The sequence below is a fragment of the Neomonachus schauinslandi genome, chromosome 9, assembly GCF_002201575.2.
Source record: "Neomonachus schauinslandi chromosome 9, ASM220157v2, whole genome shotgun sequence".
Lineage (NCBI taxonomy): Eukaryota > Metazoa > Chordata > Mammalia > Carnivora > Phocidae > Neomonachus > Neomonachus schauinslandi.
This window is the reverse complement of record NC_058411.1, coordinates 24396562-24411767: the sequence shown is the minus strand read 5'-3', so window position 1 is coordinate 24411767 and position 15206 is coordinate 24396562. Positions and strand designations below refer to the sequence as shown.

The 15206-nt window shown below is 45.2% G+C and overlaps 1 protein-coding gene across 1 annotated transcript in view; it reads right to left on the bottom strand.

Moving 5' to 3' along the window:
• Positions 1-9785: 9785 nt before the first annotated feature.
• The window catches only part of TMED8 (transmembrane p24 trafficking protein family member 8), a 35341-nt gene continuing 29920 nt past the window's right edge, over positions 9786-15206 (bottom strand). The window contains exons 3-6 of the mRNA XM_021679911.1: positions 14620-14749; positions 12918-13044; positions 12181-12486; positions 9786-10003 (exon numbers count right to left, since the gene is read on the bottom strand). Coding sequence (XP_021535586.1) covers positions 9786-10003; positions 12181-12486; positions 12918-13044; positions 14620-14749 — 781 coding nt within the window. The remainder of the gene's footprint in view (positions 10004-12180; positions 12487-12917; positions 13045-14619; positions 14750-15206) is intronic.

Genomic DNA, 15206 nt, shown 5'->3' with positions numbered 1-15206 from the left:
TGCCATTCAAGGGGACTAGCCTTGCTCCTTAAGCGCTTGTTAGATAGAAACCCATCCCTGTACAGCCATGGCTGGCGCCCCCCCCCCCCGGAATGTCTCTCCTCTTTGGGGGCCCTAGAAGATCACAAAGGACCAAATATTTCCCTAAGTGCTGAAACTGGTCAGACCGAATGGCTCCGAGGCTTAGCAATAATTAGGCTTCTCTAAAGGGCTTTGAAAACTACCTCTTCTGTGACTTCCTTACGTCTGCAACTAAGTTCCTGTTTTCAGGGGTCAGAGGTATCTCTCAGTTCAAAACCATCACCTATTTCGGGGACATTTTCCAGTAGGGGCTTCTCTCTACAGGCTGAGTGGGCGGTAAGAGTCAAGTCCTTCATTCCCACCTGTTGTCAGATCCCTGACTCTGGATGTCGGAGGCCACAGGGAGACCTGATCTGCAGCCACGGGGGGAGTGGCCACAGGGGTGACAGGCAGATGCTGCAGTGGCCTGATACTGCTAATTAGGTGCAAAGGGTCTTTCACCGCTATAGAGGTAGGAAGTCCTGGCAAATACTTTAGAAGGATGAAAACAGCAAAGAGAAGCTGCCAGGAAATACTTGAGGACAAAGCAAAACATACGGGATTTTGTTCCAAAGCAAAATACATATCCATTCGGGGCGCCTGGGTGGCTCAGATGGTTGAGCGTCTGCTTTCCGCTCAGGTCATGATCTCGGGGTCCTGGGATCGAGCCCCATGTCAGGCTCCCTGCTCAGCGGGGAGCCTGCTTCTCCCTCTCCCTCTGCCCCTCCCCCTTCTCATGCTCTATCTGTGTGTCTCAAATGAATAAATAAAATCTTAAAAAATTACATATCCATTAAGGAAAGTAGTAAGCTTACTGAACATGCCAGTGGATACACATACTCATAACGACTCATTGTATCGGCTCCTCCTAACTTTTAAACATAACTTATTTAGTTCTTGATTCCAAAGTCACCAGCAGGCATCATTCCACTTTGGGAGAATATGTGAACTAACATGGCTGTTGAGTTTAGCCAGAACCTCGTAGGTTAAAGCACATCAGACTGAATGTAATCCCGAGCTATGTCAGGGTCAATAAAATGACAGGAGTGCCCTTCTTTTTTTTTTTTTTTTTTTTAAGATTTTATTTAATTGAGAGAGAGAGAGAACAGGGGGAGGGGCAGAGGGAAAGGGAGAGGCAGAGAATCTCAAACAGCCTCTGGGCCCAGCATGGAGCCTGAAGCAGGACTCATGCTCACGACCCTGAGATCATGACCTGAGCCAAAATCAAGAGTTGGACACTTAACCAACTGAGCCACCCAGGCGCCCTGAGAGTAGTACCTTTAAAAGTTAAAAAATAACTTTCAATATGGGGCACCTGGCTGGCTCAGTCAGTGGAGCGTGCAACTCTTGATCTTGGGGTTGTGAGTTCAAGCCCCACATTGGATGCAGAGAAATTCTTTTTTTTTTTTTTAAGATTTTATTTATTTATTTGACAGAGAGAGATATAGCGAGAGAGGGAACACAAGCGGGGAAGAGGGAGAGGGAGAAGCAGGCTTCCCGCGGAGCAGGGAGCCCGACGCAGGACTCAATCCCAGCACCCTGGGATCATGACCCGAGCCGAAGGCAGACGCTTAATGACTGAGCCACCCAGGTGCCTTGAGGGTACTTAAATTCTTTAAAAATAAATAAATAAAGTGACTTTCAATATGTTAAGTGTTAGCGGTGACATACTACATTCAGCATACCCAAACATAACTCATTAAAGACCCCTAGCTCCATGTAGTCTGCCTGGGCTCTTTACTGGTTGTGCTGTAGTTTGGTGGGCAGATTATATTTATTTAATTCACAATTACTTCCAACCCCTTCCTCCTTTATACAACAGCCTCTAAACTACGTTGCAAAGGAAGGCAGAGAAAGATCCAACAGGCTTGTTGTAGAACCACAGATATCTGAAGAAAAGATTTTAATGGTACCCTTCCTGCTCAGATTAGGAGTCTTTCTCATTTTGTAATAAATGCCAGCGATGTGCACAGGCATCATTTTAAGATATGTCTAAGACATCTTAGGGTGTCATTTTTGAAATGGAAATATACTGAATTAATATCACCCAGACTGTGTACATGATTACCCTGGTGTCCACTGTACCAGTTCCAAATTTGAACACAGGAAGTTCATTGGAAAATGAACATCACTGGAAACTAGATACTGATTAAACTCTATAATGTTCTATTTAGTGATCATCGCTCTAAACCCACTTTTTCTGCCCTTGGGCCAAACCCAGTTCCCAGTTCTTAATACTCTGCCATGAATTTAAACACAGTTGAAAGATCTGTCATTAATCTGTCTCAATTTTTTTCTTGTTAATTTTTCTTCAATTTTTATAATCAATAGATTACAGAATAATTCACATAGATTGACAGCATACCTTTCTGCTAGGAGGAATGCAGAGATGAATAAAAAATATAAAATGTAAATCAGGTTCATTAAGATAGAACTCACATTTCAGGTGCATAGTGAAAAAGTTTATTTAGGACAGATTTCAAAACCTGGAAGAGAAGACAAAGAAATGCACAAAAGCATCACAAAACTTACATAAGAGAAAAACACAAGAACTGAGCTATTTCAAGAGCCATAGCTCAGGAATCATCCGGGTATCAGAGCAACACAATCACACACACCACAGGGCGGTAGGAGAAGGTATTTTAAAGGAAAAACCACTCAGCAGGACAAAATGATTGAATGACAATTTGGTACAGAGCTCTTAGAAATCATAGGAAATGTTGACAGCATTTCTCAGGGGACACGTAACACAAGACGACTGCAATAAATGACTTGTTGGGCTATTTCTGTACTTTAAAGAAAAGACGGTGAGACGGTTTCCCTTCCAAATCCCTTTCTGTAACATCAGCGCCAATGCATGATAGAGAACAATAAGGAAAGAATGCCTTTGTGGTTGCCAATTGCTTAGATATTTGCCAAGAAAGCATAATCATCTTTCAATCAACTGATAGATCTCAGTGCATGGCAGCAAAGCAGGCCTTTCAGAAATATAAGCTAAATGGCATGAAGTAGTTTAGGAAATCTGCAAGCATCTCCCTCTATTCCAAGTATCCTTACCCAAAGTCTGGCTTTCTCATAATCCATCACTTTCATTACATTACAAAGCAACTTTCTTCTGAGAATCTCAAAACGCTTCCCATCACTAAGGGAAAATGGGTATGCCAGAGTGATGGGTTACAGGATTGCTTTCTCTAGACTTTACTTGCTCTTGAACATGGCTAAATGGAAATAATTCAACTTGATTAAATAAAAACAACTTCACCCTTGGGATAATAATCTCAGATATGGATGTCAGTAGAGTTTTTAATATGGAATTTCTTAGTGAAATGTACTAATTAGGACATGAGAGAAGGAATTAAGATAATGTTTTCCACACGATACTTGGCCTAAACCTAAAAATCAACAACAACAACAACAAGGAACGTTTTAGACGGAGAGATATCAAACCTGAGTGAAGAAGTGAGTTCAGGAAGAGAACTCCTAAAGCTGACTGTTAGCTAAGGGCTCTTCTGGAACCCTATATGCTAGAATATTCCAAACCTAAACTCTAGACTTGTTCATGACCCTATATCAGAACTTTTAGAAAACGCACTTTGTCCCCTGAAAGTCATTTCACATATATTATTTGACCCTTAGATAAGTACTTAAAAGGACAGAAAACTATGGAATTTAATAAAGCCTGTATATCTAGATTTCTGGGACACCTTCTCCTCAAGTCTCAGGGTAAAGAAGAGCCATGAAATTAACTCTGGTCCACATGCCTGGGGCCTAAAAGAAATCAAAGTTCATATAATGGTAATCAGATCATGGGTTCAAACCAGTGACCAGGACCACAAATAATTTCAAAGCCAGCATCTTACTTACTTTTGGACTTAGTTTTTGAGGGAATGACTATTTGTAAATGAACCCCATCACAAGGCTTTGGGCATCTGGGTTTTCTCAGCTTAATGACAAGAGATTCAAACAGCAGGGGCTTTGTGTGGCCTTCTGGTTCAGGCAGGGGTAATGCAACACTTCAGAGGGAGCGGTGATTTCTGAAATCTGGCCACACGATACTTAGCAAAGTTTCTTACACCCTTTGGTGTGAGTCCCAGATCCTACCCTCAGAATCTAGTAACTGGGTAGATGTCAAAGGAGTGCTCACAGGTGCTGGATGGGTTAGACAGAGCAAAGGGGTGACACTGACCATGACCAGGTACCCACTGAGCCAAAGCATTTTGGGGGGGTGCCTCCCCTTTTCCCAGAAAGCGGCCACCAAGAACCAACTTCCAGGTGGTTCTTCTACTTCTGAGAACACTGAGGAGCTGCAAACTCACATTATAATTGCCTTTACAGCCTGTGAGAGACTATCGTTCCCATAGATGGAGGGCTTGCTCTATTTACTACTCAACTCATAATAATTTGCTGTCTTCATCAGTATCTCACTGACATATCCTCTTAATTCACTTGGTAAGGTTCACAAGAGTTCCAACTGATGACTGGACAGTCCTACATAAGTCACCCAGCTATCCCAATATGGGACTATAGGTCACAATCCCTCCCCAGTCCTACTTCCAACCGAAGCTGATTGCCTTATCCTCTCAATAAACACTGTTATTTAATTCTGATTAATCAGGTAAAGAGGCCTTAGATACCATGCTGCCAATGCTAAACAATATGGTAAATAATCAAGACATCAGAGAGAAATGGGAGGGAGCCTAGTCCCTCTTTATCTCTCAGTTGTATGGGAATGAGGGCCCAGGGACAGGATTCCGTGTGCACGAAGACTGGGACTTTGGCCATAAAGATACTCACCACAGACAGGGTTGCACCCGGCTTGTGACTGGTTTTAGACACCCATTCCCTACTTACTTCCCAAAGAATCATGCATCATGGCTCCCTAAGCACAATCCAACAGACAATGAATACAACGACTTGCTCTCTAAAGAGCATAAATCCCCGAAAGTGCTACCGCTCACAATAAAAGAAATGACCTTCCTTCAGACAGAAACTCACCTTCCAACTCTTTTCAACCACTGAGATTCTATAGGGATGGTGCTCTTCCCTTTTCCAGCAAATTCAGGTTTCCAGGAATTCTACACTTTTAGCCAGGTGGAAAGAGACTAAAAGAGGTTGATGTGGACTCTTTAGGCTCAGGAGAAATTCTAAATGGAAACTCTTAAAAGGGAGAACAAACTATTCCATTTACTGCTGTGTGTATGACCATCCCACAAAGATGACAGAAGATGGTGAGTCCTACACCTCACAGGGAGGTCAGCCTAGAGGGGCACAGCTTGCGGCCTGAGGTCCTTCTGTGATTTTGGTAAAAATTAACTGATTTCATCCCTTTCTTGGCCCCAGTCAAAACCAACTGGGGCTTCAGGGCCACAGCTGCACCCCCTCCCAGCCTCGTGCTAGCCTGACCACCCTTTTGCACAGCACTAGACTCTAAGCCCCAGAATACAGAGGTGAAATGCAGCCTCGGGTCAGGGGATTACACTTAGTAGAGGAGACCTACTCAAAAAGATTCCTGAAATCGCTCCTTTTGGAAGAGACAGCAAAGGGGGTTGGGTTTCTCCAAGAAGCACAATGAGAACCAGCAAGGCTTCTGGCTTAAAGAAGAATTCCAACTAATGAAATACAGACCAAAGAACTAAACAAAATTGGGATATGAGCAAAATTCCGGGACACATTTGACAGCTTATCTCTCTTCCCCTCATTTTATTCTGTTTTTTTTTTTCCTTACTATCACTTTTAAAAGGCAGTCCTCAAACTGCACAAACTATTTCATTCCTGCCCCTCTCTCACCCTCCACTAAAACAACAGTCCTTTATGTAAATAGTAGGGTCACTCAACTCCATACCTTAGAATGACATACTTTGGGGTTAAAAGGCAGCTTTTTACAGAAAAATGGTCTTAAAAAATAAATATAAAGACACAGACTTTAGGATTTGGGTTTCACCCAATTCTTTCAAAGAGGAACTGGGTAGGGCTCATCAAAAACATCTAAACTCAGGGGCGCCTGGGTGGCTCAGTCATTGAGTGTCTGCCTTCGGCTCAGGTCATGATCCCAGGGTCCTGGGATCGGGGCCCCGCATCGGGCTCCCTGCTCCTCCCACTCCCCCTCCCCCTGCTTGTGTTCCCTCTCTTGCTGTCTCTGTGTCAAATAAATAAAATCTTTAAAAAAAAAAAATCTAAACTCAGATATTTTCTATAACTGGTTTTACAATAATATCTAATCCCACTGGTTAATATAAGACAGAGAACTCTCAGATTTAACACTTTCATATACATATAAGGGGCAATATGTACTTCTAAAAAGTCTGAAATTTCCTTTCTTAAATAATAAAAATCTTTTTAAAGTGCATGAATTATTAAAAAAGAAGAAGAAGAATGGCCTTATTTCAAGTTGTTACCTACTTCCATTATCAAGCTATTCATTGTCTGAGGATGAGTTTTAACTCCAGAGGCCTGAGGCCCTGTTGTAAAGCAACAGATTGAAGTCCTTCCAGTGCAGCCTCATGGTTCCCCACCCTCCACCGTGCCAGTCAGAGATGAGAAGAGTGCAGCTCTGGCCTGAGGGAAGGGGAAATACAGCATGAGTTTTTGAAAGCTAGAGATCTAGAAACATTTTTTTTTTTTTTTTAAATGAGGGAGGACCACCTCCCAAGTAACTCATGCTGAAGGACACAAATCTGCTAAAAAACCAGGGGCCCTGTGACACAGGAGAGCTGATGTCTGTGCAGGGAACACATTTTAATTGGACACTTGTCAAAAGGAACAGAATGGGAGAATCATCTTTGTTTTAATTAGCAATTTATAATTTTAAAACCTATGTGGTGGGTATACCTAAGGGTGTTTACTATCTACTTCTTTTAGGTTCTCTGTTTGCTGGACATTTTTCATGATAAAATGTTAGAAAAAATTAACACTTTAAATAGTCTTCCTTTCTAAAAGCCCCAACACAGTGGCGAAGCTAAACAAACTGAAGAACTTTAAGAAGCCAGCCGCTCTGTGTAGAGAATTTCAATCTCTCTCCCACTACAAAGCACTCTCTCTTGACTGTTGGTTAGTATTTATTTGTGCTCTGGAGAACAGGGTGAGACAGATGATTTTGATTTCATTGTTTGGTTCTATACACTTGGATAGGGAGAGATTAAGGAAGGGACTACCTCTGAGGATTTGCTGGGCTGTGAACTTCTCACTAATTACGTGTGCTTCCACAAGTAATATTTGGTCCCTCAAGTGTGATGATTTCAGAAATTTAATAGGAGAAGAGGGAATGAATCAGATATTGACAATATCTTCTTTTAGCCATTTTGTGCTAATGGGACAAAGACACGCCAGTGCAGGATGAAATGTAACCACGTCCAGGACTTCAAAAGTGCCCAGACAGTAAGAGGCACACAGAGGTGACGGGAATAGGCCCCTTTGACTTCCCCAATGCACCAGAATCAGGATGCCAAAGAAAATAAGTACAGAGCATCTCATGGCAAAAATAAACAAAGAGTGTTGTCCCAGGGAGCTTGCTAGGGCCTGACAGTTCCCTTTTAAGAGAAAGTCAGAAGTTAATAATAAACAGGAACAATAAACAAGGCTTGAGCTGACTAGAGAACAGCTCAGTAGAAAATTATCTTATAAGGATTATCCTCACTTAGCTAAGGCATGATTCAACTTCGGTGCCGAAAGAGTGCTCACTCAGCTTATCTGATGATGACATCATGCACAGTGAGTTTGCTTGTCGCAGTCCAGACAGTCACTAGAATAATTTCTAATTTCTTACAAGGTAGATGCATTTTGGCCAGTGTAATCCTCTACAAAATGCACTGAAATATAGAATAATGGAGGTAAGATGCGGCTCAGTCCACAGCATACTATCCTACTTGGGGCTCTGCTCCCAGGGGAACAGAAAATGCAGGCTGTCTGGCCCTTTGCTCTGGGACAGCGATGGTACAGAACTACCGTGAGGGGCCCTGGTCTTCGAGTTCCTGCCCCTGTAGCGGGGAGAAGCTTGGCGTGAGACACCTGGACAAGGAAGGAATGAGCCAAAGGAACCGTCATGAAGAAGATGACTCCTCAGAGTAGGACTCTGAAATCCCGGGATCATATCATATCCCTGATCGGGAAGTCAGTTCCTCCGTACTCCATCCTGGGCGACTGGGCCGGGTCCCTCACAGCCTAGAATTCGCCACAAAGAGTGCTGGGGTAAGATCATCCGTCTCAGAAGGGCAGATTCCTCCCCAAAGCATCCCAGGACTGACCCATGAAGGGAACATTGTCACTTCCCAACTTTTCCTAAAATCGTCGTCATCTGACTCCGCAGGAGAGGTGGTCTTAATGGCTCAGAGCAGACAGAAGCCTTCTAAGAAACAGATGGAAGCTGTTTCAAGGGCAAAATGAAATGTGCTACAAAAATAAATAAAGTAATAAATAAATCGAATTATTCTTCAAAATTCTAAGGCAGTAACAGACTCAACACAGGGAATAAGAAACAAGGAGGCACAGACAACCACAGTGGTCCCTGCTCTGCCCGAGGCCCTGGCCTGCTGCTCTGGCGACCACCGATTATAGCCCCCCATCCCTGGCACTCCGGGCCTCAGGGCTAATACAGTGGGAAAGGCAGTCAGGGGGAAATGCCGGCTTTGGCCTCCTAAAGAACAGCTCCAATCAGCAGCCACAGTGAAGCTTCATTTCCTTTTCTAAGGAACTTTGAACTCCAAAAGCTTTAAGCTCTCAATGCAAGAAATCTAAATCCAGAAACTCTGGAAATCTGATTGGTTCTGAAGCCAAATTTCTACATAACACTCCTACCCTGAAGATAGAAAAGAGTGGTGGGGAATCGGGAGTGTTGTATTTTTTTAAGCTTCTCGCTCAGATTATACCCCTTCTTCTTTGATTATACAAAAGAAGTACTGCAGTAACACTTGACTGTCAAAGATATGCTGAGATCAATCCAGTACCTACTTCCCACCCTTTCCACTGCACCCACCAGCACCCTGGCTACGGGCTGCGACCTCCTGAAGCAGGAAGTGATGGAGGCGCTTATCCCCCCAGACGGTAGACTACGTGATCACCACTTTAGACAGCATGGACGTTCTTGCTGTAAGGGCCCAGACACAGATGTGGGGAAAGGCAAGAGGAGGGCAAGAGGCAGAGTCGAACAATCGGGACTACTGCCACCCCTCCAAAGGCAGTGAGGGCTCCCGGCCTGCACTACAGACCACGAAGAACCAGCAGGCGGGAAGATGGCAGTGGTGAGAGGCTGGACAGAGCTTTCTCCATCCAAGAGGCTGGGCTCCTTCACGGACAACGCGCTTTCCTCCTCCAGCACTTTCAAAAGGTGAAGAGTGGGTACCGCTGAACACATCTGCAATAAAGGCTCGGCGAGAGGAGAGAGCAGCAACTGCAATAATCCCTTGGACCCAAACAGACCTAATTTTACAATTTAACACCCAACCTTCCTCTAGGCTTTTGCCTGACGGGCTCCTTCAGAGGGACTTTGGCTGGAGTCTGACGCGAGAGGAGTGTGAGTCAGGGACCACAGACAGGGGCACTACACCACCACCTGCGGAAGCCAAGGAGGGGGAAAAGCTATGTGGGGTCAACAGTCAGGCATGCCAGGCAGGACGTGAGCATCAGGAGCCTCACGCTCAACTTTTAGCTCTTGCCTATCCAGAACAAGAGACGCCAGCCGGCAGCCTGCCCCAGCCAGCGAGCGCCCGCCCGCCTTCTGTCCCCGCGGGCCTTCAGCTAGTGTAGTAGATGTGGAAGTAGAGAGTCTTGTTGCGGAGCAGGGAGTAGGAGTTGTCAAACTTGAGCAGGTAGATGCCCTCACCGGGGTAGTCGTGGCTGCCAGCCTGCACGTCTCGGTGGCTGTCCCGCCGGTACACAGGCATGACCTCCCCATAACGACCTCGCAGGGAGCTCCGGGAGCCTCTCTCTACATCACCAACTGGGACAGGGTCTGTGTGAGCAAAATGGCACGCTGTTTGGATAGGACTTCAGAGAAAGAATAAGTCCGACCTCAGGGTAAAAGAATGGACCAGGTGACCTAGGGGCTTTTAGCCAAGGAGATGCTCTTGCCCTCCTACAGGAGCTTGGAAATGTCTGCTGGCCTTTTGACCATCACAGCAACTAGTGGGTGATATTGGCATTTGGTGCCCAAGTGTCCAGGAGCACTTAACATCAGGATAGTACCTGCCCAGCAAAGAAGCATTCCACCCCAAAGGCCGGTAAAGTCTCCACTGAGAAACAGTGACTTAGCCTTAGTTACACTTACCTAGTTCCAGAAGTGTCTGGACATTTCCAAGGGGGAGAAAAGATCGTTATTTTATTATTTATTTTAGATTTGTTTTTAAATTTATTTATTTGAAAGAGAGAGAGAGAAAGCAGAAGGAGAGAGAGCACACAAAGGGCGGGGGGCAGAAGCAGACTCCCTGCTGAGCAGGAAGCCTGATGTGGGGCTCAATCCCAGGACCCCAGGGCAGACACTTAACCAGTAGACTGAGCCACCCAGGCACCCCTACTTTATTTTTTAAAGATTTCATTTATTTATTTATTTATTTCAGAGAGAGAGGGAGAGAGTGTGAGCAGTGGGGAGGAGCAGAGGGGGAGGGAGAGGGAGGGAAAAAATCCCAAGCAGACTCCCCGCTGACTATGGACCCTGAGATCATGACCTGAGCCGAAATCAAGAGTCTGACACTTAACCAATTAAGCCACCCAGGCACCCTAAGAAAAGATATTTAAAAGGGAAGATTCTGACATCTTTTCATTCAGCAGGAAAAAGAAATAGCTAACAGAGGTAGGAAATACAAACACGCTATACAGAGTGACCTAGAACTTCTACTTGGCCACCTGCAGAATAGCAAATTAAGACATGAGGTTCTCCTCCTGCCTAAATACCTGAAGATTTCCCTGTAGACTTGCTCTTCCACAAAGAAGCAAGGGCCTGATTTTAAGATTATATAGAAAAATCAAGATGCTTGTAACTTAATTAGGACCTACTCTTGATATTACAAAACAAAACAAAAACAAAAAAAAAACTCGGGGTCATCCTGAGTAGGCACTACAAATAACTGGAATGGAGCATAGAAACAACTTTTAAAACTACTCTGGGCATGTGCTGTGCTCTGGGCATATTTTGCAATATATACAAATATTAAATCATTATATTGTACACGTCAAACTAATATGTTATATGTCAACTATATCTCAATAAAATTTTTTTTAATTAAAAAAAACTGGGAGTACCTGAGTGGCTCAGTCAGTTGAGTGTCTGCCTTCAGCTCAGGTCATAATCTCTGGGTCCTGGGATCAAACCTTGTGTCGGGGCTCCCTGTTCAACAGGGAGCCTGCTTCTCCTTCTCCCTCTGCCCCTCCCCCAGCTCATGCTCTCTCTCTAATAAATAAATAAACTCTTAAAAAAAAGAGCTTTAAAAAGAAAACAGCTCTGGGCGCCTGGGTGGCTCAGTGGGTTAAGCGTCTGCCTTCGGCTCAGGTCATGATCCCGGGGTCCTGGGATCGAGCCCCACATGAGGCTCCCTGCTCAGCAGGAAGCCTGCTTCTCCCTCTCCCACTCCCCCTGCTTGTGTTCCCCTCTCTCGCTCTCTCTCTGTCAAGTAAATAAATAAAATCTTTAAAAAAGAAAAGAAAAAGAAAACAGCTCTGGGCATGAAGAAAGAAGTAAACAGTAGTCGGCCAACTGTGACAGTTTGAAGGGGAGCACAGTTAACAAAGTGTAATCATCCGGTATGGTTCCAGACTAAAAATGGTAAATATCCCAAACTATGAGGGAAATACAAAATAATCTCAGGTTTATACATGATCTATATACTGCAGCACTGACCCACCCCTTTCCCTGCCCGCCCCATCCCTGTCCCCAAGGAGATGCTGGGGAAATAGCTAGGTACTGATTAAAAAGCAAAAGAAGCTTTCCACCAAGGCACCAATACCATCCCCACCAGAATGTTCTTTGAGGGTCTAACTTTGGCCTGCTTCACTCAATTTAGCTTACAATGCTGAAAGGGATCCCTCACTTGCATTCTAAGGAAGAGAAGGACTGGTATAACACAGGAAGTGGTCACTAGAAATTGGGTTGAGCCAGAAAAAACAATTTGCAAATTATGTTAAAATTAAATTTACCTTCAATCTCTTCCTCCTCTTCCTCGTCTTCATCCTCATCCTCACTGGAATCACTGACCTGCACAGTTATGTCAGTGCTGGTTACAGGGGTCCAGTCAAAATAAACTCCAAAGCCAATGTCATAGTCGTCAGTCGCAAATTCCCAGCAAACACGCTTCCCCTCTGGATGGGTAGGTACCCGGATGGTCACCACCTCACCCCGCTTCACCACCAGACGGCTGTTCTTCTCTTTGCCCAGCTTGCTTTTGAATTCCTTCATCTTGGCAAAGGTCCAGATGCACGGAGGAGCCATCAGAGGCGGGGACACTGAAAGGACAGGCAGCTCACTACTGAGAAACCAAGAGGAAATGCAAAGACACCTGGCACTTGGTTTAGGGAGGGTGTCACAGTCAAAGACCTTCCTTCGACTTCCTGGCTTCTTTGATTGCCTTTCACAAGTTACCTTCTCACTTTCCTTCCATCAGTTGGCCTGCCTTTTTTTTTTTAAGATTTTATTTATTTGAGAGAGAAAGAGAGAGCACACAAGCCGGGGGGCGCAGGGCAGAGGCAGAGGGAGAAGCAGGCTGCCCACTGAGCAGGGAGCCTGACACAGGGCTCCATCCCAGGACCCGGGGATCATGACCTGAGCCAAAGGCAGACGCACAACCAACTGAGCCACCCAGGCGCCCCCTGCCTGCCGTTCTTTAAGCACCCATTGGGAACAAAGAAATCACCTTCCATACCCCCAGAGGTCTCACCTTTCCTATGATCCCCCAGGAGATCTGCAGATTCCAAATCAGCTGAAAGGATATCTATAGCTCCTGTGTGCTCAGACTGGATCATAACGATGTCCCCAGACCTTTGTGGAACGTGGTGCTTGGCCATCTGCACAACAGAACTCTGATTAGAGCGCTTACTAGAGGTACAGATTCCAATCCGCCTCCTTCCCGAAGGCGCCGGCCACCCCTGCCCTATTGCCTCCACCCTCCCAGCTTGAAGCCTGCCGGCCACGTGCCCTCCTCCCTTTTGCCACTCTCCCACTCCAGACCCTTCATAAAATCTTTGTCTGTGAACACCCTCCATGCTCGCTACTGACTTCTGCACCAACAGCGTTTCTGCCGCGCCTTGATCTGGCCTCAGGCGGCACAGCACCTTCCAGTGGCCCCTCTCGTGGCAGCACTTTGTCTCCAGGGTTTAGCCTGACTCCCCTTCTGCTACACAGCCTCCTGCTACAATTCCCACTCACAGGGTACCTCCTGAGCCCTGTCCACCGAGTCACCAGAGCACTGAAGACAGAGGCTCTGTCTTATATTCTCCCTGTCTCTGGCTCTTCCGTGGCACACCCGGGCTGTCCCATGCCACCGGCTGTCACATCCACTAACAGTGTTCTGTATATAATTGCCATTTCACCTGTTTCGACGTATTTAACAGTATATTTGCTGCCAGACATCTAACCTGCATGGAGAATACAAGCATCACTTGAAACTCAAAGCCTTCGCTAGCCCATAGCGGGAGGCTTCAATCTCTCTCTTGTGCATTTCACGTCAGGCCACTCGGATCAGTGTTCCTGTTTCTTGCTTTTATGCCATAATTTCCTGCTCCTTCTCCAAGCAGTCGGCAGGCAACTCATGACATGTATACCCACTGCCCACATGGGACAGCACACCAGTGAGATTTACGAGAAAGAAAGAAAGAAATGTTGAATTACTCCCAGGCTATATTCTCATAATATCTCTTTCTGGAGAGTAAGTCCTTTACCTGCATTGCTTAATGAGGTAAATGAGACTTTGGCTAACCCACTTAAGGGAGTCTTTCCTTTTCCAGAAGGCTAAACAAAGGATTTAGTTTGCAACATATTAGCAGCGCAGCATTAGTAAAATCACTGATAGGTCTTCCCTTCAGGTTCCCCATCTGTAAAATGGGAACATAATGGTACCTGCCTCACAGGTGTGTTCTCAGGAGTAAATGAAGTATTGTGGATAAAAATGCTTTGTCAACTACAAAGCATTATGCAAATGTAATTATAATGTTTGACACTGTCTTTATTGGCACTAATACCATTTGTTATTATAATAGATGTGTTAATAATGATACAAACAACCCATCCTCCATGGCAGGGAGGCTGCTATCTATCTATACCACTTCTAAGGAAACTTGATCATAAATGCTGAATAGATATACCACAAGAAAACTGAAGCTAAAACACAATCCCATGGATCAAGGCCCCTGACATCCAGAGGATTTTAGACAACACGTGAGCATTCATTCCAACATTTCATTTTTTGGAAGAGTTGCCAGTTCAGTGATGGGCCCTGAGGGTGATACATACAAAGGACCATTCTCCAAATAATTAAAACTTAGATGCCCCAGTGCTTTCTAGTTCCAAGCCATCCATATGCATCTAAACTCTGGTACTACCAACTGCTCCTCCCGAAGAGACGGCGCCAATGTCCTCCCTACCTTGTTGAGGACCTGGACCTGGTCTGCAGGCAGCAATTCCTGTTCCACCAAGGCCTGCGCCTCCAACGCACCAGCTGTCTTCTGCAGATCTTCTGGGGCATCCTCGCTCGCCGGAGATACCGTCTGTGGCCTCTCAGAGGAAGAGAGCATGTCAATTCAAGGACTCTTTTAAAAGGCACAGTCGTCTTAGGGAAACTTAGGAACAGAACATCCTTCAAGGGACACCTCCCAACCTCTGCTTTCCTCTGGCCTTTAGGACTACTGCCCCTTAGGCCTCGCCTAAGCCAGAAATTCATCACTAAAACAAAGGCAGTGCACGTGGATTTGCAAAGCAGTCCCCCTCCGGTCATCCTGGTCACCGCGGGAGCAGCCTCTCAGGGTCTCCACTTCATACCATCCCCAACACCACACCCAGGTCACTGGGTAATAAAAGGTCAATGCTTTCTTCCCTTTTTTAAGCACACTAATCTATTACCCCAATGACTTAAAACGCAAGCATTTGAATAGTTACTGTTTTTAAAATTAATATATAATGTATTACTTGCTTCAGAGGTACAGATCTGTGATTCATCAGTCTTACACAATTC